This window comes from Lissotriton helveticus, chromosome 5_1, assembly GCF_964261635.1.
Source record: "Lissotriton helveticus chromosome 5_1, aLisHel1.1, whole genome shotgun sequence".
Lineage (NCBI taxonomy): Eukaryota > Metazoa > Chordata > Amphibia > Caudata > Salamandridae > Lissotriton > Lissotriton helveticus.
Window position 1 is genome coordinate 1,300,741,632 of NC_136065.1, and position 24,651 is coordinate 1,300,766,282.

General features: G+C 44.8%; 1 protein-coding gene across 3 annotated transcripts in view; it reads right to left on the bottom strand.

Annotated features, from left to right (window-relative positions):
• Positions 1 to 24,651, bottom strand: part of LOC144753590 (omega-hydroxyceramide transacylase-like) — an 878,827-nt gene that overhangs the window by 324,477 nt on the left and 529,699 nt on the right. For all 3 annotated transcript variants that reach the window (XM_078641230.1, XM_078641231.1, XM_078641229.1), the window contains one exon: positions 12,368 to 12,577. In XM_078641230.1, coding sequence (XP_078497356.1) covers positions 12,368 to 12,577 — 210 coding nt within the window. The remainder of the gene's footprint in view (positions 1 to 12,367; positions 12,578 to 24,651) is intronic.

Sequence of the window (24,651 nt, forward strand, 5' to 3'; positions counted from 1 at the left end):
AGTGCTTTTTGTAGTAGATTTGTGAAGTTTTAGATGTACATGCTGGTGATACATATTGCTTATGTTATTAATGAAATTACAAATTGTGTTGCGCCTTTTTAAAAAAATTATGTACTGTTGATTAAATTCTTCTCTTTTAAAAAAAAAATAAAACTTGACAAATTCTTTTAAATAAACTTTTTGTCTAGGCATTATAAATGTTAGTGACTGGTGCAAATATATGGGCTTATGTCTAAATAGTTTTCCACCAAGGGATACTTTATTATTTCACTGTTTGCTAGTACTCTATTCCCCTGGTGTGTTAAGGGGTCTCTCTCGTTTATTTTACATTTATAGTACAGTTCTGTTGAACTGGAGAGTTGCACTAACAGGGCTTGAGCAACAATAAGATAGTCTTGGCCCTAAAAAACATTGACCAACCTATCACGGTGCCCAATATCAAGTAATAATGGATAACTTTAAAACGTTTGGGTTTACTGAGGATCAGCTAAACAGGTTATTAAACCAAAACCCACGCGCAGGGGGTACTTCGGTGACAAGCAAAAGCGGTCACGAAGAGCTAATCAAAATTCTTAACCTAAGAAAAAAGCTAATAAGAACGGAACTCCATGGTGAATTTTTAACGGGATATCTTAGAGCGGGGGTTATACCACTAGGGCTCCGGATCAGAAATGAACCTGGGCTCTTTATTGACAATAAAAAGTTTCTGGATGTTTGGTCACATATTGCAAACCGTTGTAGTAGGGATTGGCTTATCCTCATTATTGAAACTGCACAAGAAGTAATGATTCTCGAACGCCAACAAATAGAAGAACTCAAGAGTGCATTAAAACAAAACACAGCAGTTGAAGATGTAAAAAAGAAACTAGAGGAGTTAGCACAAGAGACTGAAGGGTACCATGAGTATCTAACCAACAAAAAGTCAATTAAACTCAGAAAAGATATAGATAAATTCAGCGCAGAGACAGTATATCCTTTCTTAAATAAAGACTATTATACAAGCAAGAAAGAGCAGAGGTGGGAGAAACCCCAAAATACAAGACAAGTGTATTCAAGGGGGCAACAAGAGGATCACATTCTCAGAAACATCTGGCTCAAGTGATGAGGAAGAACATGGAAATGAGCACACAGTGAGATCTGCCTCTAATTACCAACAAGAACCCCAACCTTTTTTAGGGGGACGCCCATACAGGGGCCAGAAAGGCTACCGGAATTATTCCCGAGAGGAACCTATGAGGAACCATCCACCTCCAAATCAGGGGACACCCAATTACTTGAAAACAAGGAATGCACGGTATTGGAGGTAAATGAATTTCCCATCATTAACCTCTTGGATAGGGTCTTAACAGGAGAGGAACAGGAAGTATTGAAACTAGGATTTAGCTTTGCCCCCACTGCTCCACCAAATAAATTTGAATTGGAAAAAGATATGAAAAGCCTTTTCAGAAAAATCCGATTAAATAGGTTTTTTGCAGACAGGGAATACGAACCAGCACCTAACACAACAGGTTTTAAACTAAAATCAATCTTCACTCCCAATTTAAGCCAGATAGAAAAAAATGTTGAACTTTTCGAAAGAATAGTGGAAATTGAAATAATAAATAGCCTATGCTACACGCAGGAACAATCAAACAATCTATCGAAATGCCACAGATTAGCTCTTAAAGGTTTACAAGAGTGCAACCATATAATCATAAAACCCGCCGACAAGGGGGGCGGAGTAGTGGTTTTTAATACCTCTGACTATGAGAACAGGATGAGGGCACTTTTAAATGTAACTGACCACTATATTCCAGTCCCATCCAACACAATTGACAATCGCAAGAGAGGCGTGGCCTATTTCCTGAATCAAGGTAGAGAGAATAACCTAATATGTGAAGGCGAGTATAGGTTTTTGTTTAATGTCAATCCAATAACTCCCGCAATATACGGATTGCCAAAAATCCATAAGGATGATGCCAATCCACCTATGCGACCGATTGTCAGCAGCTTAGGCTCATTACTGGAGCCTTTAAGTAAATATGCAGACTTTTTTTTGAGGCCCCTTGTACAACAACAGAGGTCATATTTGAAGGATACAGCCCACACTATCGACATATTTGAGGGACAGAGCTTCGACAGGGTGACCCAGCTTCTGGTCACCCTGGACTCGAAGCTCTGTATACTAACATCCCTCAGGACGACACGATCGGAGTAATGTCCTCCATTCTGGACAATGTCAACCTTAATGGTGGACATAAAATTTTTATTATTGGCTGCATCGAGCTGGTACTTAAAAACAACATTTTTCTATTTAAGGAGGAACTTTTCAAACAGGTGAAGGGGACCAGTATGGGGGCCACTTGTGCCCCCAGCCTGGCATGCCTTTACGTTGGTCATTTCGAACTAAAACATATCTACAATGAAATGGCACCCTTTTTTGAAAACATATCCCACTGGCACCGTTTCATTGATGATATCATCTTTGTGTGGAACGGTGCCAGTGAGGAGCTGGAGTTATTCCTAGAATGGTTGAACCTAGGTGATAAAAACTTAAGGTTCACAGCACACTACAGTGCTAGTAGTGTGAACTTTTTGGATATTAAGATCAAAGAGTCAGAAGGTGTGTTGGAGGTTGAGCTATTCACAAAGCCTACAGATAAGAATACTTTATTACAATATCAGAGTAATCATCCCCGTTCCCAAAAGGACAACATCCCTTTTGGTGAATTTTTAAGGCTGCGGCGCAACTGTACAACTTTAAAAGATTTTTACCACCATGCTGAAATTATGGAGAAAAAACTACGTGAGGGAGGGTATCCAAAGAAACTTGTAAAACAGTCCCTGAAACGGGCAAGATTTTACAATAGAGATCATTTACTGGATACGAACAAAAAGAAAATAAGCAAAGTTCAGAACAGGATTGTGTTTGTTAGCCAATATTCGGGGATAAGCAATAAAATTAAAAACATAGGTAACCGCAACTGGAAAATCATTAACAATGGTCTTACAACTCCATTAGATAAACCACTCTTCTCATTTAGACGCAATAAGACCATCAGAAATGCGCTAGTAAACACATACAAAAACCCTACTAGCAGATTCCAAACAACTTTGACTACCAATAAAAAGGCCACGGGGAACTATAGATGTGGCTCATACTCTATCTGCCCCAATTGTATTGAAACTAAATCTCTGACCTTCAATGGGAAAAAATTAGTTCCCAAGACTTTAAATAACTGTAAAAGCAAAAGTGTAGTCTACCTACTTGTCTGCCCTTGTGGCTTAGGCTACGTAGGAGAGACTGGCAGAGAACTCCGTACTAGACTCTCAGAGCACAGATCAGCTGTAAAAACAAAAAAAGAGAATGCGCCTCTGACTGACCTCTTTCAAAAACTTAATCATGACAGTAATGATTTCACGTGGTTTATCCTGGAGAAGGTGAACACCAGCAGAAGAGGAGGAAATCTAGAAGGAATAAGGAAAACACGTGAACAATGGTACATGTGTTACCTAGATACAATAGATAAAGGCCATAACTCGAGAGAAGAATGGATGAAGCAAATAGTCAGTTAATTGCATCCAACATTGGGGCAATCTCAAATTCCACCTAAAACTGTATAAACTATGCACATATAACACACTGTGTGCAAGTCAAAATGTACATAAAAATAATAATAAACATTTAAAAACCTAGATAATGATAATTATGAGTAATGAGGATTGTGTCTGTATATACAAAACCTAACCAGAAATGGCCCCTTACATTCATAAGAGAAGGTGTACTATTAGTATTAAGAACTACCTAAATAGGAATAGCTAGATCATACTGACATTAACACTGAGTTAAGTACTGGCTTAAGAATGCGGCTTAAGGTGATTATAGGATGTACTGATAGACAAGGTTTAAACATATAGGTCTATCTGATGTTCAATGGGGTCGATAATAAAATACATATAATAACATTTAACTATACAATGAATAAAGCAAATCGGAAAACGGGGTAGGTTATACTTTATAGCCAACTCGGATTTTCCAATAAGAATATATGCTCGTATTTACAGATTTTTAGTTTCAGGAGATCACGTCCCCGAGTAAAGATGTAGTATTGAGAGACAATAAGCCCATAACGTGACAAGCTAATGCCGTCATTTGATCAGGTAAAGTCCGGCACCAAAACGAGGCTTGACACGCGGAATAAATAAATCCAAAATGAGGCTTGGTACTCGCTGCATCATGCAGGGTGAAAGCGAGGCAGTAACCGCGGAAATCAAATGCGTTCCAGCCGAGCAAGTGATTTCAGCAAATGTAATGCGCCAAAAAAACGAAGATCAGCTGTGCGTTACGGAGGCCACCCAATGACAGTGCCAGGAAAGGGGTTTAAATGCGCGCTCAAAGAAGCCAGGCATCTCACCTTTTTCTGGTCATTTCGGGTTTGCAGCAGAGGGATATCGAATGTGGAGAGACGAGGTCCTACTAAACCAACGGTAAGACAAGCCAAACGGGGGTTGGTAGCACTGGCTAACAAGCAAGATAAGGATTAACAAACAGTAATATAGACCTTATTCTTTACTTCCATATTCACAACAAGAATCTTGGGTAGATAAGGACAGGAATTTTATCCACTTCAGAGGTGGCTGAGTCAACCCCATTTGAGGTAGGTTAATATAACAAATATTACCTGCAAATTCTGAGATAAAACGGCACTTTAGAAGTGAAAACAGGCTCCCAGATACATTCTTCTTCTTTATATCTTTTGAACCACATAGGGGAGCACGAAAACTACCATGTGGTGACATCGTTAGAAGTACTTGGTACCGCCCTCACTAAATCAACAACAGAACACACAAGAGAGAGTGCCTTCCAAGTAGGTGATTCAATAGTATCTAAAAAACGAAAATGAATAATAAAAGAAAACACATAGATACATTCTTAATATAGATCTCTCCACAGATAAGACGACAATAATAACGAGCTACATAAATGCTGATGTACCGATTAACAACAATCAGGAATAGATTCCTAAGGTAAAGGCATGTCACAATAATTTAATCAGAAAGTAAGCAGTGATAGTTATAATAACAAATCATAGCAATATCTCCTATTGTCTCTCTTTTGTTGCAGTTTTTAATGAATATTAGGATGTTAATACGCACAAAAGACATAGAATCCAGAGGAAACGCATATGACTAGTATGAAATAAGGTAATCAGGTCTTACATAATAAACTAACCCTGAATATCCTGTTTTAGGTACAAGCCAAGAAAACAATGCTGAGCCATGTCCCAACTCTTAGATCCAGTAAAGGGGGTGGTGTCCTAATTTGAACCCCAACAGCAAGGGTCAAGGGGGCAGCTTATAGAAATGAGCACGGCAGATGAAGCCCATATATTAGTACAATAAATTCTAATATCAAAGAGATAACAATGACTTGATAACTGAATAATGTGTATCATGTGGAATGATATATATAAACACACTGCAACCATTATAGACTCCCATGTAAAATGATTATGAACAGCCATGTGTCCTTTGTTAGAAATGGTGATATAGAAATGGTACAAAGACCTCTAAACCATGTTTGTAGAACAATGGAATATACAATTTCCCCCTTTTGGAGCTCAGGTGCACAAAATGTAAGTTCATAATAAGATGATTCATTGCACATTATTGATTCTAGTATGTTTATCTACAGGATTCCATTAAAGTGGCAACCATCCAGTGCCCTTTATTAAGAGAGACACATCATACGGTCTTGAAAAAGATGGTACATAACTGTTAAAAACCATCGAAACGCGTCGACGCCCATGCCAGCATAATCACAAGACCAAACTCATTCCTGCAGACACGACTCTTTAAGCAAATCCAGGACTGTGTTAAACATTGGTCGTTTTTTGATGTGCAACTTTAATGATAAATAATACTGTCTGTGTTTGTCTCTCATATGTGTTTTTTCTCTGTTCTCAGTTAACAAGCACGACAATCAGGTTGTGTTTGGAAACCAGTGCTTTCTGTAGTAGATTTGTGAAGTTTTAGATGTACATGCTGGTGATACATATTGCTTATGTTTTTAATGAAATTACAAATTGTGTTGCGCCTTTTTTAAAAATCATGTACTGTTGATGAAATTCTTCTCTTTTAAAAAAAATAAAACTTGAAAAATTATTTTAAATAAACTTCTTGTCTAGGCATTATATATGTTAGTGACTGGTGCAAATATATGGGCTTATGTCTAAATAGTTTTCCACCAAGGGATACTTTATTATTTCACAAAGGTTCCTCTTGACCACGAAGTAGCTCCAGACTTGTTCAATCTTGATTGAGCCATTCTCCAAAGTTCACGGGCTTCAGCTCTCATAGTTATACCCCTCAATAACTTTGAAGTCTTTATGTTCAGGGGGGCACTGATCCCGGTTCAAACCAGTTCTGGGTGCCTCCCTGTCAGTGACACCTTCTTCCTTTGATTTGTGGGGGTCTGGATTCTCAATCACTCAGCAGGAGAGGGGACAATTGTTTTATGGCACCAACCCAGGCTTCTTCACCTCTAGGGGCTACTCCTTCCCCGACACTCCAGATGCAGATCAGCCTGTTGCTGTCTCACATCCTCCCCTGGGTCAAGACATTCCCCAGATCCTATCGCTTTCAAATCCAGACAGTCAAACCACAACCAGGCAGAGACACACAAAAATGTTAGAGCACAAAAAAACAGCCACTTCTAAAAGAGTGTCTTATAAACACATAATATAAAAACCACCTTCATAGAAAGATGTGTTATTACATTGTGAGTTCAGGCATTCTAAACTTCACCTCTCCATCTTAAGCCTTTGGAAACAATATCTGGAAAACATATTACACAGCCTCCCAATTCTGTCCTATGGGCAAGCTGGCCTTTCCACAGTGAAAAACTAAATGGAAATTAGTTCACTGTCAGCGCATGGTACACACCTTAGTACATGTCTCATCTTTCACATGCACTGCACCCTGCCTAGGGGGTACCTTGGCCCTAGCATAGGGGTGTCTGATGTCATAGAAAGGGATGAGTAAGGTCTGGCAAGCTGGTGCACTTGTCAGAACACCATGGCAGTTTAACAATCTGCCCACAGGCAATGAAATAGCAGGCCTGAGTTCCCTCTTTAAGGGTACTGGTGTGGGTGGCACAAGTAGTGCTGCGGGCCCACTAGTAGCATTTGCATTACCAGCCCTGGCACACATAGTGCACTTTACTAGGGACTTTACTAGTAAGGCAAACATACCACTCATGGACAACCAATTACCATTATACTTTATACAGGGAACACTTGCACTTTGACACTGATCAGCAGTGGTAAAGTACCCAAAGCATCTAAGTTGGCAACACCATGTCAGGAAAAAGGTATAAAGGGGAAGCAAAAAGTTTAGGGAACTTTATCCAAAAAGGACCAAGTCCTACAAACCCAAACTCAGATACCTAAGGGGATAGCTGAAGATCCATCTCTTTTTCAATGTGTTAATTTCTAGATTACTTTCTACCTCAGATATACCAGGCCCTTTCTACAGGGTCTCCCCAGATGTTTTCCTTCCTTTGCTGGGCCCATTTTTGTTGGTTTTAAGGACTCTATGCACTCTGCTACTGCTAACCAGTAGTACAGTGCTTGTGCTGTTCCTTGAAAACATGGTAAAAATTGCCTATGCCTGAATGGTACATGCAATTTACGTGTAAGTCCCTAGCATATAGTACGACAAGTACACAGGGCCTGTACATTAAATGCAACTAATGGAATGCAGCACTCATTGCCCAAACCACTAAAGAAGCCCTTGAAAACCTGTCTAAGGCCTGCCACTGCAGTTTTAAACTGCTATTTCGACCTGGCAAAATAAACCTTTTGCCAGACCTAAACTTTTCTTTTTAATACTTATAAGTCACCCCTAAGGAAGGCCCTAAAGGCTTATAGAGCAGGCTGCAAGGTATTTAAAAAGCAGGATACATGTATTTAAGTGATAAAAAAGTGTCCAGTAACAGTTGCTTCCAATTGATCCTATTTAGCTATGTTTGCTGCACTTACATTACACTGGCCATGTTACCCAATTTAGGTCAAAGGACCCCGGCTATGGCCAGGAAGATGTGCAACATACCATCACCTCACTTGGAAACGTCATAACGGTCAGAGTTTTTAGGAGTATGCAGTGAACACACACATGGACTGGTTACAGTTAGAACACCAATTAGTGCTGCAAGTATTTCTGTAGGGCAGTGCATCCTATTATACAAGGAGCACAGTGAAGATAAAGTTTGTAGACCCTACAAAATGTCTGGCCACAAGAAGTCTGGCAATACACTGGAATCCAAATTCCCCAGAGGTGGCCAGGTGTTTGAGAGATGTTGCCGAATGGGTTGTGGTGGAAGAAACTAAGAATGAAGCTCCATATGGTCTGACCTCAATTTACCAGAGGACCTAGAATTGTGACATGCACTAACCAGGGCTCTAAGATTCCCCCCAGATGAGCGTCCACCACGAGCAGCTAAGCAATAAGCATACTGCAAAACACAACCTCTGCAGATAGGTAACAACTGCACAAACACTTTCCAGCCACAACGAGACACATCAAACCTACTGGCCACACTACATCCCAGACACTCTTGAAAGAACAGTACTGTGTACATTACACTGCCCACTAGAATCTCCGGCCGGAGTTTTACTGTTATGGTTTATTAATGGTCTTTGATGTTAAGACTAAGAAACTATGGGGAATATTAGCAAGAACCTTGTTAAAATTATCACTATTTTAGTTGCAGAAACTGCCGCTAAAACGGCGATAATGGGCTTGTTAATATGCGTTATAGAATTCCAATAGCAGCCCAGGTTAGATGTCCTGCACATCTAACCTGGGCTTCTATTGGAATTCTATAACACATATTAGCAAGCCCATGATCGCCGTTTTAGCGACAGTTTCCTGCCTCTAAAACGGCGATAATTTTAACGAGGTTCTTGCTAATATGCCCCCATGAAACTTTCCCTACTACCTGTAGTCGATAGAAGGTACTGTTGAGCTTCCCTGCACAGAATCTAGTACTTATGTGCTATAAACTGAACTCACACGTCACAGAAGCAACAATAAAACAGAAGCTTGACAAATCATAAATCATCCAAAGAACTGTAGAGCTACACCTAGTGCTCAAAAATCGACAGGTGTCTATATATGGCGCCACAAAGTTCCCTTATGGTCCCTATGGTACAATGGTATGCCGCATCAGTATATAAGAATTTTCTTCAGCAAATGCACAACTCGTTTTTTTTCTTCAACTGGACGTCTCTCAAAATTGTTGTTGATGATGATGGCAATTTATAGCACGTGCAGCTATTTCCAGAAGTGTCCCGGCACAAGACAGCAAAGATGGAAGAACAACAACAGATGATTAGGCACAAAAATCCAGGTTTACATTTTTTCTTAACCTTTGCAGCGTCATTCACTGCCCACAGCTCCAGAGGTAGCCGATTTCAGAACCCAGATACATTAGAGACCTTCCTCCCACTCTTGCACAACTGTCTCATAGGGTTATAGAAACCAAATCTGGCTGTGAGGTAAGAGGCCTCCGATCGATATAGAGCATCATTCACTAGAACAAGAGCTGTGAATGTAATAATTCCCTGATGGGCAGCCAATGCAGTGTCTGCTAATAAGGCAAAACAGGTGTTCTCAAAGGCACATTTAACAGGAGACAGGCTGCCGCATTTTGGATCACTTGAATTCTGTCCAAGTGGTACTCCGGGAAGTATAGTGCATTAACGTAGTTGATTCTTGACGTTATCAAAGCCTGGATGACCAATTTCTTCACTGGAAAGGATAAAAGAGGAAGACATTTCTTTAGGTACATCACAATGCCAAAACTGGTACCTCCCAATACTTTTGCGTAGGCTTAAAAGACAGGCTGTTCTCAAATTTTATCTCCAGATTTGTGACAATCTTTCTGGGGTTCTAGGGGAGAGAAAAATAAACAATTGATGGACGGCATGCTGGACAATGCAAACATTCACCCCCCGTCACAAGGATCTGGGTTTAATCCATCATTCTTTTGCTTACCACACCACCCCAGTTTGGACCCAGCCATATGCAAATCAGTCTTGACCCTGTTCCTTATGGGAACAGTTCAGCCTGAACTGCCAAGCCAGGTCCTACCTGGACCGGAAACAAGCATCCTGGGACCGGTTTCAGGGCATCACCCTTTATGAGCCAGGCTAGCTTGAATCCAGTGGTGTAGTGAGCACGGGACCCACGTCTGGGCATACCCTTCCCACTTATGGCCACATATGTAAAAGAAACAATTGATGGAGGGAATGCTGGACATTGCAAGCATTCACCCCCAGTCACAAGGATCTGTGTTTAATCCATCATTCTTTTGCTCAACACACCACCCCAGTTTGGACCCAGCTATATCCAAATCAGTCTTGACCGTGTTCCTTATGGGAACAGTCCAGCTCGAACAGCCAAGCCAGGTCCTCCCTGGACCGGAAACAAGCATCCTGGGACCTTATCTGGCCAAAAGGGTGACCAAAATTCTGGTGAAATCTTACCAAAGAAGAGAATTTCTGTTTCTTTTCATTGCGTTTAAGTTGAGCAGTTGCTAACCAGTGAAAGACAGCTGTAAGGCAAGTTTTAATCTCTGTACCCTGCAACTCTGCTCCCTTATCCGAAGAAAAAAGCAGTTGCGCATCACCTTGGCTCCCAAATTGTCTGCTGGTTGGGCCAGAGGGGTAATGTATAAAGGGTAGGGCTTAAGGCAGAGCCCTGCGGGACTCTCATCAGTACATCACATGGGCTGGCAGAGCATGGAGGAATCCAAACTTGTAGACTCCTATAAGCTCAAACGTATGTTAGCATGTTCAAGGCCTGTCCAGTTACTCCAATCACCTGAAGATGGTCCAACAGCATTAAGTGGGGGACAGTGTCAAATGCTACTGATATGTCTAACATAATCAGTAAAGTATTTCCCCTGCCATCCAGAATTCCTCTAATATGTTCTGATGCCGTCTCAGTGCTATATCAGGTATTGAAGCCCGACTGGCTGGAGTGTGGCAGGTTGTTAACTTCCACAAAACTGGAGAGCTGTTTGTTCACATGTTTTTCAAGAATTTTGGATAGGACAAGGCAGCATCGACATCAGCCTATAGTTAGCTAGAATGGTCGGATCCACTGCAGGCTTTTTCACAAGTAGAAGAATCTTTGCTTGCTTCCACACGCTGGGAACTTTGGCAGTCTTTACTGATGCATTAAGAATCGAGTTAGCCACAGGATTAATGGTTTCAGCCCCTGGTGCAAGTAAATTAGGGGGACAGGGATCTGCAGGAGAGCCAGATTTATTTAATGGCTTTCAAAGCATGCATGGAGCAATCCAGTGAAATAGTCTTTAAATTAATCAGCGTTGCCTTAAAAATAAGAAACGTGTTAGCTTCCTGTTTAATCCATAAATCTTCATCTAACCTTATACCTGATGACAAACTGGCTTGAATACTTAAGATCTTTGTATTGAAAAAACTACTGAGCTGTTCACACCATTCTGCAGTGACTTGATGAGAAGTGACACATGCTGATGGGAACAAGAAACTGTTAACAATTGGGAAGATGTCTCTAGGCCTATTTCCTGCCTTTCCAATCATCTCCTCGTAATAAGCTTGTTTGGCTGTAGTAATTGAAGTATGGTATTCTTTAAATGTGAATGTATTATTATTATTTATTATTATTAAATAAATTAAGTAATCCTTACTCCATTTCCGTTCCAGCACCTTAAACAATGTTAAACAATGTTTAGTTCTTGCTTTAAGAGTGTCAGAAAACCAAGGGCTGGAAGGATTTCTGCTGCTCAGTCTGCTTAGAAGAGACAGTGATAGTTCTCCGTAGCATTTCGATTCCATGTATCAAACCTTGTGATATCCTCCTCAACCAAGCCTGAAAAGCCGGATTGTGCTGTTCCAAAACACACATGAACTCCACCGGCTTTATCTTATGAGAGGCTTTCAAATTGTGAATCGGCCTGCCCGGAGCTGGGTCTGTATCTTTCCTAATCCAAACAGTTTTATGCCACATCAGTAGATGAGAATTTTCCTAAGCAAATGCATTACTCATTTTTTTCTTTAACCGGACTTCTCTCAAAATTGTTCCTGTCTTATTTCAACAAATAGTCATTCGATGGGCTGTACTTAAAATAAATACATTCCCAGTCCTGGTTTTTCACTTTCACTTAGGACCTCAATCAATTATAAGGGATGTATTCTAGGTGCACTTTAATGAACCAATGGAATAAAGTTCAAGATTACAATGGTTTGTAGATGGAAAAAGTGAGTTGAAATATGGCTACTCTATAGTAACCAGATAGCATTATCTACAGAGAAATATAGGTTCCTAAAAAACTTACCATCGACTGGGGTGGGAAGAGACAGTAGGTCATTCTGGAGAAGTTCTCAATGGAAACCTGGAAGCTGGTGTTTAAGACTTCTAAACAGCTGTAGCTGACAGGGCAGTCCCTCGGGCAGATGTCATGTTCGCCAGTGAATGGAGATATTGTAATCAGGGACTTCAAGCCAAAGAGGGGCTGCATGCTAGTAAATCCCCCGTCGACATATCTCTGTGGAGAAAATGAAGAGGAATCGCTTAAGTTCAATTTTAACTCAACTTTACTTTGATAACTCAATAAAATACATTTGATATGTGACCATGGAGCATAAGGTCTTGGACTTTGCTTTTCAAGCCGGATTATTATTAGTAAGACGCCAAAATGAAACTACATAGTGTCTTCAAAGTTAAATGCATCACGCTGAATTGTTATCAATAGAAGCCCTGTTTATGGATTCTCAGACCTGTTGACGTTTGAACAGCTAAGCCAGTCTTTTTTCAGTTCTATAACTCTAGCTGTAACCTCTTTTGCCAATTCAAAATAAGACACCTTTAATTCAAGATGTAAATCACAAGCTTACTCTGTACCCAGGCAATCTCGAAATTGCAACCCTCCCTTACCCTCTGGTTTTTAAGTCATCATTAAGTCCTGGCCCCTCTCACTGTGACTCACGGATTTCACTGCCAATCTCACACTCTGCTCTCAGCAAGCAATTGACATGGCCTCTTATTGGGAATTCATATTTAATTTTTGAGAAGGCTCAGGTGTGTGATTTAAAATCTCTACTCTGATAGATCTTTTAAGTCGACTGAGAAGACAGGAAAGCTAACAATAATAAAACAGTTAAATCTTCGTGAAGTCCATTTGACCCCACAATAGGTATTGGTAACTGAAGTTAACAGATTTTATTTCCAATTTTATTAGTCAATCCAATATATATTCACGTCAGTAAAATATTAGAAAAATACAAGATTACAACTGGCAAGCTGAAATATCACAATCGGTTAAGTCTCATTAGAATTAAGGGTGGGCGTAGTTTGCGAAGTAGCGCTACGCGAAGCTACGCAAAGTGCACTTCGCACTACGCGAACTTCACGTAGCACTACGCGAGCTGCGTAGTAGCATGTTCGCACTGTGCAAAATGCATTTTCAATGATTGCACAGTGTGAACAAGCATCCGGCACTGTGCAATCATTGAAAATGGCATCTTGCACAGTGTGAGCTGTAGTTTTCTGCCGCTCGAGTAGATTTTTACTCGAGCGGTAGCTTTCTCAACACAAACTTGTAGTTTCTCATCGCGAGCGGTCGCGAGCATGCACGACCACTCACAATGAGAAACCTGACCTCCCCGCGTTGAGAGTCTCGCCGGGATGTCATTTTGCTTGCTCGAAGTCGCGAACATGACGTTGAGGACCGCGAACAAGCAAAAAATGACCGCTGCACTATGCTATGTACGCATGTTCGGACTGTGCTACGTGCAGCTCGCGTAGTGCGAAGTTGCGCAAACTTTGCAAACTACGCGAGCAGAGCGTGGTGCTTCGCCCAAGGTTAATTAGAATAAGGTACTAATTAATCACAGTAATAGACAAGCATTTGCAATGCAATAGTTCTCGCATTAGGAAAGTTTGAGCTATTCGTATTGTAAATGACACATTTTTTATTTATGTGTTGGTTTTGAAAATAGCGAAATTAATAGCTTAGGCATCTACAATGCCAATAGTTTTAACTTTCGCAAACGTGACACCTATAGCATTTGTAATGCAATATGTGTTGTATTTACATGACTTAGATGTATTAATATTACAAATAACAATGGCTTTTATTTTTTTTTAATAATGAATACTTAAATAAAAGTTATTGTAATTTATAATGGTAATAGCTTAAACTTTTGTAAATAACTTTTGTGAAGATTATGCTCAGTGTATTTTATTGTGATGAAAATCCAAGAACAGAAGTGAAATATTAACATCTTTTTGTGACATTTGTAATAAAGCTTGAAACATTGAGAGAACATATTAGAATCAGTTGTTGTTAAATGGTTGCACAGAGTGATGCTGTGGCGTTCAGTAGTGCTGAGTGATGCTGTGGCGTTCAGTAGTGCTGAGTGATGCTCTGGCCTTCAGTGGTGCTGAGGGATGCTGTGGCCTTCAGTGGTGCTGAGTGATGCTGTGACATTCAGTAGTGCTTAGTGATGCTGTGACATTCAGTGCTGCTGAGTGGTGCTGTTGCGTTGTGTGGTGCTGAGTGATGCTGTGGCGTTGAGTGATGCTGTGGCATTGAGTGATGCTGTGGCATTGAGTGATGCTGTGGCGTTGAGTGATGCTGTGGCGTTGAGTGATGCTGTGGCATTCAGTGATGCTGTGGCAGTCAGTGATGCTGTGGCGTTCAGTGATGCTGTTGCGTTGAGTGATGCTGTGACGTTGAGTGGTGCTGTGGCGTTGAGTGGTGCTGTGGTGTTGAGTGGTGCTGTTGTGTTGAGTGGTGCTGTGGCGTTGAGTGGTGCTGTGGCGTTGACTGGTGCTGTAGCATTGAGGGGTGCTGTGGCATTCAGTGGTGCTGAGTGATGCTGTGGCGTTGAGTGATGCAGTGGCGTTGAGTGGTGCTGTGGCGTTGAGTGGTGCTGTGGCATTGAGGGGTGCTGTGGCATTGAGGGGTGCTGTGGCATTCAGTGGTGCTGAGTGATGCTGTGGCGTTGAGTGATGCTGTGGCGTTGAGTGATGCTGTGGCATTGAGTGATGCTGTGGCGTTGAGTGATGCTGTGGCGCTGAGTGGTGCTGTGGCACTGAGTGGTGCTGTGGCGTTGAGTGGTGCTGCGGCGTTGAGTGGTGCTGCGGCGTTGAGTGGTTCTGTGGCGTTGAGTGGTTCTGTGGCATTGAGTTGTTTTGTGGCGTTGAGTGGTTCTGTGGCGTTGAGTGGTGCTGTGGTGTTGAGTGGTGCTGAGTGATGCTCTGGCGTTCAGTGGTGCCACAGATGTGCACATCACGCAGATGCAGAAGTAGTTTGACCAATGGGAGCCAAGACTCACAAAAACAACACAATTAAAAGGAAAACAGAGACAAAGCACCCTACCAGTAGAAAAAAAAGCATTGGCAAAGTCTGGTGTTGGCTGCCAGACTTCTGACTTTGTCAATGCTTGTTTGGTTGTGTTGGGAAAGCTACTGGGCCCTCGTGAATTTAAAAGAAAACATTTTAAAAATAAAATACGGCCGGGGTATACGACTCATAATCCAAAGATTAGAGCAAAGTTTAAATCTAGTGGGGCTGGACGCGATGGGATGTGTGGTTGAAGCAGACCATCTCAGCGATGCAAGGCCATGTACCACCCTGTTGCGCCAAGCCTGTGTACACACCGCACCCAGCATGAACCAAGATGTGTACCTTGTACTGTAGTATGGACCTGTAGGCAGGATTAGTGCTCACTTCATCGGGAGACCCAGATTACTGTAGTTTACTGACACTGGATAATAGGATATTAAACAATACGACAAATCCCGTGCTGAGCAGGAACGCAGTCAATCAACTCATATGCATTAAAGTAATGCATAGTCCAGGACACTTGGTATGCCTCAAACATGTAAAACACCAATCAATGAAAAATTAAGTGATCTGTGTATTGCGTAACAAACTTTACCCTTTACATTAACGTCAGTAAAAAAATACTCAACAATAAAAGCTGTGATTGAAAGCAGTTAACAAAGAGCGGCACAAATACGTAATTTTCTTTGCATAACCACCAGACACGTTAACCAGCTCTATCTCTGCTAGGGGGGATGAAAAAGCTAGTGGGTCTCTGAAAGGGGCATGGCCGGTGTAAATAAGCGCATGGTTTAAAAAAAAACATAAGCTAAAAATCTGTGCTTAGCATAGCGTGCTGTTTCTGTCATTGCACCCAGATATATGATACAACAAGTAACATCATACCTACAGCAAGTCAGTACTATTGGCTTTGTCAATGGTTGTTAGTTGCATAATATAAATAAGAAGCAACTATGGCTTGCATATAATATTGAAAAAGCTTCCACTTAAAGCCCTGGTGACCCCACGATACTGTTGCAGCTCCCGAGTTTCCAAAAGAAGGGAAATCCAGAGAGAAAATGCGCACATCGATGGGCCTGCTGTCACTGCAGTCCAGAAAATAACTGACCACTTGTGCCAGGACACAAGACAGAGCCCGATAGATACCTGTTTCAAGTCCCCCTTAAAAAAACACTGCCGGTGCTCAGCACTGTGAGACCCAGTCCACTTAAAGACCTGCTGCTAGGCCCCGAACACAAAGACGCAACTTGCTGTTCATTGGAGGCGACACAATGAGAAAGGGCGCGATGAGAAAAGCTGCCAAAACGAAGATGTGTCTACCCAAGATATCATGCTGAGTGGGTTATGACGCGGGATGGCACAGAAAAAGAATATTTTCCACTTTGTAAATTAGCATAGATATCACATACTGTGCTTCCATATGGCGCTGTGGAGACCCCGGCAACAATGGGCTTAGATAACGTCCAGTCCATAACTAAACTGCGGCAATCATTGAATTACTTCTGCCTGTTTACACACTTTGCAAGGCGCTGATATAAAAGTTTTGTGCCGGGCTGCCTCTGATCTCAAGAGTTACAGCAGTCACAACTCACGTTATGTTTTTGTCATTTTCACGTAATGCAACCACTACGTATAGAATATACTAGCTCTTCACAACAGACATCGACTATGTTATACTTTAAAGAAAAGAACTAGAAGATGTGTTGGATTTATGGGATACAGAGCCGAGACGAGCGACCAAGATTCCAACCTGCTTTCCCATGTTACATGGTCAGCTTTTGTAGCCACTAAGTCACATCTGAAAGCTCAGCTTGTTTAGGGCTCACTATTCCAAGAGGACTTCGAGCTGCTCCAGAGCCTAGCATCAAGCTTGAGATATCAGACTCTCCCACCCACCTCTGACTACCGTTGTAAAGAAGACAGCAGCCAAACCCTTGTGCATATAGGAAGGGGGAAGCCCGTGTATTAAAGGGCATGAAATTCTATCAGGATCACAGCATGAGTACATCAGGGAAACCATCTAACGAAAACACATCCAGTACTCACGTCCCTGCACTCATGTCGCTCCTTCTTCTGTTTGCATGTACCTCCTGCTGGTATCGAATTGATGCTCTTGTTCTATACACAGCCAAGCGGACTCTCTGCCTCTGCCTGAGTGGACTAACGAGCTGTAGTCCGTGCCTGTCGCCACCAAAATTCCTAGTCACAGGGAAGCCACATAGAAGACTTCATTTCCCATCATTCAAAGCGGTCTTCGACCCTCGCCTCACTGTGGAAAGACATGAGCCTAGTCATACGGGAGCCAATAGGAGCGCTGGAGGGCGGGGTTAAACTCTACGCACGCATGCTGCTGAGTTTCAGTTTGTGAAAATAAGCGGTCGGACCAGGCGCGAAATGAAACGAGACTGACCCAATGGCTGCCGAGGGAAAGAGGGACACGGAACACGCGGAAAGAGCCCGGTGAGTGTGGGGGGGGGATGTGTACGAGTGTGTCTGTGTGTGTGTGTGTGCGTGTGTGTGTGCGCGTGAGCCCGTGAGTGGGGGGGTGCGTGCGTGGCTGTGTGTGTGCGTGTGAGCCCGTGGGGGGGAGGTGCATGTGTGTGTGCGTGCATGCGCTTGTATGTGCCTGCGTCCGTGTGTGTGCCTGCCTGCGTGTTTAGGTGGGAATCTGAGGCAGGGGATGTGCACGGCGACGGCCTGGACGTGCGCGTCCCCTTACACCAATCGGCGCGCGTGCCCGACCCCTGTCTCAGATTCCCAGGAGACAGGCCACTATAGTTGTCGAGCTGGACAATGCTTCGCATTTTACTCCAGCTCGACCTAAAAAACTGAGAACTAGAAAGAGGTGTTCTGTAAAGAAACTCCACTTCTTTCTCCTAAACATGGATACATTGTAAAAGCATCTAATCAAGGTTCTAAGCTTACAATAACAATGGTCTATACTAGAATGGGGTCTCAAGGAAATTCAGAATTGCGAGAAGTTGTCAGCAAAGTGAAGACTCTAGTAGAAATCTTCCAAAATGGGAATAAGTCTTTAGCATGAAGCTTCACACTTGCAAGAATGGAGGAAGCAGAGAGGTCTATACCCCTCAAAGTCTAATGGAATCTGCTGTAACTCCTGTACATTAATTAAAACAACAGAGACTTCAACAACAGTTGTATCTCTTCCCATCTCTCGAGGAACCACTCATCTCAATCCTCATGAACATCCGTTGGTTCCTGTTGGACCTGGCCCTTTTGGCAGGTTCACCCCTAGACTTTTTGCTTTTTCCTAGCCTGTTTCTGTGACCTGGTGTTGGTGATTTTAGGCCTCTCCGCACTTTTTCACTGTGGTACAGTGCAAAGTGCGTGAGCTCTCTGTGTATGTGTGGTGAGTGACCTGCCCTCCCATAGGAATGAATGGGGAATATGTATGCCCATGGTAGTTCCTGATGTGTGGGGAGTGCAGGGTCGAGTTTGATATGTGTGAACTCGTGAGATTGAATGCTGCGTAATGGTGTATGCAGCATGGTTGTGTCTAGTCTAGAAGTGCCACTTTTAGAAGTTGGCATATTTGTGTAATTTGTGCCTGTCGTGTGATTGGCTGGTGAGCCTGGCCCAGAGTGCCTGGGCCTGTTTGTGGATTGACTGTCTGGTTTGAGGGTGACAGGGGCTGCAGAGCCCCCAGGAGGTTGTCTGAGTCAGCCCGTGGATGAAAGGCAGCATCTGCTGCCAGGGAAGTGGGAGGAGATAGCACCTGGGTGGGAATGAGGCTGTGCCTGCCTGCCACAATGCTTGCTCCACCTCCCCGCTGGGCGACTGTCACCTCTGTCCCTGATACTGGAAGGACTTCCCTATAACCAGTTCTAGCTGGTTCTCACACTGCCTACACAAAGACTTCAAAGACTTTTCTCTGTATAAGAAGGGGCTGTGTCCCCTTCCAAAATGTTCTTGTTTTTGGACTTGAATCTGCCAGGGGCGTGCTGCTGCTTGGGCCCAGGGGAATCCCTGGGCCCTGCCCAGCTCCTGGACACCTGATGGACTTTCCTGGAGGCCTGGAGGACTCCTGGGGGACCCCTCTGCCTTTCTTGGGCTGATAGGAGGACTTGGCTTTGCCCCCTGGGAATCTCTGGGACCTTTGCAGCATGGAGAAGGTGCATTTTCCTGCAGAGAGTGCTTGATTTGTATTTCTAGCGCCTGGAAGCGCTGGGCTTCCCCCTGAGCGCCTGGGAGCGCTCTGCCTGTTTTCTAGCGCTTTGGAGCGCTTTATTTCCCCCAAGCGCTTGAGAGCGCTTTATTTTTGGTCCTAGCGCTGGGGAGCGCTTTTGTGCACAGCGGTGCACACCCGGCATTGGCCCGCATTTTGCGTGGGGAGCGGCGCGGGAGCCCACTCTGCTATGTTGCCGACTTTCATGCCCCTCAATCGAGTGCCCACCTCGATTTATATTGATATTTGAAACCGGAGCCCACCCGGCATTGCCCCGTGTATCACCGCCGCAGCACCGGGCCGAGAGGAAGCAGCCGCCGACGTCACGGAAAGGCAGCGCTGGGATTGGCCCAGCCGGCGGAGATTCCCCTCGCGTCATCCTGGGACCGCGCAGGGATTGGCCCGAACTCGAGGGCTTCCCCGCACTCATGCCCTGTGAGGAGGAAGACTGCGGCGCTTGCGGGGCTCCCATGAGGAGAGGAGAGCCCCGCACCGAAAGAAGGCCGGCCGCAGCAGAGACGGAGCAGCCGAGGCTCCGGAGAAGGCGGAGAGCGAACTTCCTAGAAGCAGCCGCTGAGTGCCTTGCCTGGGAAAGGCTCCCGGGGCCCTTGCATCTGTGTTCCGAGTCCAAGGGAAGGACTCCACCGTTCCGGGGGCATTTTTGTTTGGTCTGAGTCCGCCAGAGAGGGACTCCAATGGCGGCCATTGTGATTACGAGCCTGAGCGGCTCTAGAGGGGCTCTTGAGTGTCCACATCGTGAATAAAAGTGTTTAAAAGTGTGCGAGGCTCAGACCCAGCCGCAGTTATTCTTCGAGTCCCCAGAGGGAGGACTCCAACGTGCAGGGGCCTATTTGTGCGAGCCCAGAGAGGCTCGTGGGGGCACATTCGTTGAGCCCTGCGAGGCGCCCAACCCATATTTGTTTTAGAGCCCAGTGAGGCTCTTGGGGACAGAGAATTCACAGAGCCAGATGGCTCCAACGCCCCTCAGCTGACTGAGAGCCTGTGTGGCTCCAATCCCTGTGGTGCAGTTTGTCTAGGGCCAGTGAGAGCCCTTGCCGCAGTTTGAAGTTCCCAGCTGCCCAGCAATTAGTGGGCAGCTGCACCGTTTAGGCCCCTAACATTGAGACACAGGGCGTCTTAGCCCCAACAAGGCCAGTTGGCCTAGGGACTGCCACAGGTGGTGGCTTATGTAAGGTTTTGCGCAATTGTGTGATTTTTCCTTTGCGCTATTGAGTTGTGTCTTTCTTTCCCTGCGCTGCACCTCTGAATGTTTTAGGCGTCATATGTCTCCTAGCGCTGCACCTCTGAATGTGTTTGTGATGCATCATGTGCTTTGTTCTTAACACCGCTGAATGTGTAGGTTTATGCATCATGTGTTTCCCTTTACTACTCCTCTGAATGTATATTTATGCATCATGGGTAATGTGTTCTTTCCTAGACCCCTAAACGCTGTGTGATACTTAGGTGGTTGTCCGTACACCTCTGAATGTTTTTAGGCATCATGTGTTTTCCTTTACTACTCCTCTGAATGTGTTTCATGCATCATGGGTAATGTGTTCTTGTTTATACCCCTAAATGTATTTTATTCTTAGGTGGTTGTTCTTTCTAATACAGGTGGTCCTAGTGAGGTCCTGGTTGCCTGCGTGACATTCTCCTAAGGTGTTTAGGGTTGCGTAGGTGGTACTTACCTGTTACCAGTAGATACTGGTTGCGATTTATAACTGTTACTTTGTGCTACAGTGATTTTATATCCTTTTATTCTAATTTCTGACAGTATTTCATTTCTACTAAGTGCTGATTCTGACAGTGGCCCATGTGGCCCTGTCCTGTAAATAATCCCTTATGAATATTGCCCGTGCCAGTTGGCACAATGTACATGTGTGATTTTTATCTGATGTGGTTTTGACAATACAGAAGTTTTTTTTACATAACCTTGTGTGGAGTTTCTTTCGTGGTGTGCCTAGGATGTTGGTGCTGTTGTGTGCTGGCGCAAATGCTTTACACATTGCCTCCGAGTTTAGCCTCACTGCTCGGGCCAAGCTACCAAGGGGGTGAGCAGGGGTTATCTTGGCGTGTGACTCCCTTGCCCCGACTAGAATGGTGGTTTCTGCCTGGCTTTGGCGTCAGCCTTAGCCTACCAGAAATAGCCAGTTCTAACATTGTTGGTCAGCGGTGCGGATTTGGACTTGTGTTTGCGCAGTGCCACAGCGACAACTGGCTACATTACAAAACTCTGCAATTTTTTCAGATAGTCACATGTTTGGGATTATTGTTTTTGATTTTGTTTTTCCTCAAGAGTGTCATTTTCAGATGGTGTATCTGCGCTTTATGTTTAGTGGCAGATGGGAGAAAATGACAGGGCGGGATGCCAGTAGAGGGGGAGGTTCCCATAGATTAGGAATCCCTTGCTGGGTCCAGTGGCCAATCCTGTTCCTGTCCCTGTGTGGGTAGATGGAAGAGAGGGAGTGTGGAGGAGAAATGGCATGCTTGGGAGGGTGGTTATCCCCTGAGTGTAGTGTGTGTGTGTCTGGATTCCCCAGTATGGTAGGATCCAGTGGTGGCAGCTTAAATGTGTCAAGTGCGTGAAGTTCCATTCCCAGGTCCCAGAGTATGGCGCCTGGTGCTCAGTAAGAGGGGTACAGGTTGAGAGTCAGGGGCAGTGAGGAACTGTCTCACCAGTCTGGAGGGGGAGTGTGTGGATGAGTGGTGTCTTGAACTGGAGGAGTTGGTGTGAGTTTTTTTTAAGGAGCTTGCACGTGAGGTGTACCTCTGGTGGTGTGCAGGAGGTCCTGCAGAGGCACTGGACAAGAAGGTGGATATCTGGCGGTGTGCTAGATGTCTTGCAGAGGCATTAGGGAGTGATTCTAAAAGTAGTGGCTTGTGTATCTGATGATCCTGTGTAGGTGAAGAGGTTCATGTGTAGCCCAGCTAGGTCCCATTAGGATGGTAGGGGTGTAGGGGCTCACGTCCTGTCTCAGTGGAGGCGGAGTGAGTGTGGGACGGTGTGTCCCACGTAGGCCCGAAACCCTGTCTCGGGGCCTGGAGGGTTCCCTAAGGGAGCGCCAGGTCAGGGGCCTAGGCTGTACTTACAGGTCATTTGAGGAGGATCTTCCTGTGTCTAGAGGACGGGGAGTGTCTGTAACCAGAACTCCAGCGGTCCTGGTGTTGAGGGGTACCGCTCCTAAGTGGAGGGTGCAGAACTCTGGAAGGGGGTGCAGAGGGACGGTGTACTTCTGACCCCGGTGCAACCTGAGGGTTTAGATCCCAGGTTGGGAGATTAGGAAGCTTCCAGGTCAAGAGGAATCTCTACCAAAGTGGATCAGCTGAAGAGACTGAGGGGGCTGCCCTTGCTGTGTGATCTGGGGCTCACCTGCAGTTTGTTGTTTCCACTAAGGTAGAGGAAAGGGGACTTTGCTGTGTGCTGTGTCCCCCCCCCTGCTTGAAGAGGAACTGTGCTGTGTGCTTTGTACCTCAGAAGTGAAATAGTTTCCAGGTGGTAGACCAGTGACGGAGTGAGGTCCTGATCTGGTAGGAGAATTGTGTTCTGATGAGTGCTTCCCTGTGAGGGTGCGGGAACCCAGAAGTAGAGGTAGGGTGAGGCATTCTTGCCCGTGACCTCTGGTCAGCCTGAGGGTGTGGTCCCTAGGTTGAAGGTTCAGTGGTAGTTGTAGCTACACTGAGAGAGAGAGTGGAGAATGGCTATTGTGTGCCAGGGGTTACTTCCCCCCGCTCTGTGGAGTGGTTAGGACCTGTGACATTTGGATAGCCTAGGGCCTGGTCCTGACTGTGGAGGACTAGTGTGTACCAGTGGGGTATCCTAGTTGGGTCAGAGAGTTCTTGTTTGGAGGAAACCATGTAGGTTCAGAGTGGCGAAAAACTGGAGGGTGTCCCTCCCGTGCGGGCCCGTGTCCGTGTTTTGTCGCCCAAAGCATTGAAGCCCATCAGTGGAGTGATTGGTCTACCCTGCGTTTTGGCTGGAAGGGGGTTGTGTTGGACCTGGCCCTTTTGGCAGGTTCACCCCTAGACTTTTTGCTTTTTCCTAGCCTGTTTCTGTGACCTGGTGTTGGTGATTTTAGGCCTCTGCGCACTTTTTCACTGTGGTACAGTGTAAAGTGCGTGAGCTCTCTGTGTATGTGTGGTGAGTGACCTGCCCTCCCATAGGAATGAATGGGGAATATGTATGCCCATGGTAGTTCCTGATGTGTGGGGAGTGCAGGGTCGAGTTTGATATGTGTGAACTCGTGAGATTGAATGCTGCGTAATGGTGTATGCAGCATGGTTGTGTCTAGTCTAGAAGTTCCACTTGTAGAAGTTGGCATATTTGTGTAATTTGAGCCTGGCGTGTGATTGGCTGGTGAGCCTGGCCCAGAGTTCCTGGGCCTGTTTGTGGATTGACTGTCTGGTTTGAGGGTGACAGGGGCTGCAGAGCCCCCAGGAGGTTGTCTGAGTCAGCCCATGGATGAAAGGCAGCATCTGCTGCCAGGGAAGTGGGAGGAGATAGCACCTGGGTGGGAATGAGGCTGTGCCTGCCTGCCACAATGCTGGCTCCACCTCCCCGCTGGGCGACTGTCACCTCTGTCCCTGATACTGGAAGGACTTCCCTATAACCAGTTCTAGCTGGTTCTCACACTGCCTACACAAAGACTTCAAAGACTTTTCTCTGTATAAGAAGGGGCTGTGTCCCCTTCCAAAATTTTCTTGTTTTTGGACTTGAATCTGCCAGGGGCGTGCTGCTGCTTGGGCCCAGGGGAATCCCTGGGCCCTGCCCAGCCCCTGGAAACCTGATGGACTTTCCTGGAGGCCTGGAGGACTCCTGGGGGACCCCTCTGCCTTGCTTGGGCTGATGGGGGGACTTGGCTTTGCCCCCTGGGAATCTCTGGGACCTTTGCAGCATGGAGAAGCTGCATTTTCCTGCAGAGAGCGCTTGATTTGTATTTCTAGCGCCTGAAAGCGCTGGGCTTCCCCCTGAGTGCCTGGGAGCGCTCTGCCTGTTTTCTAGCGCTTTGGAGCGCTTTATTTCCCCCAAGCGCTTGAGAGCGCTCTATTTTTGGTCCTAGCGCTGGGGAGCGCTTTTGTGCACAGC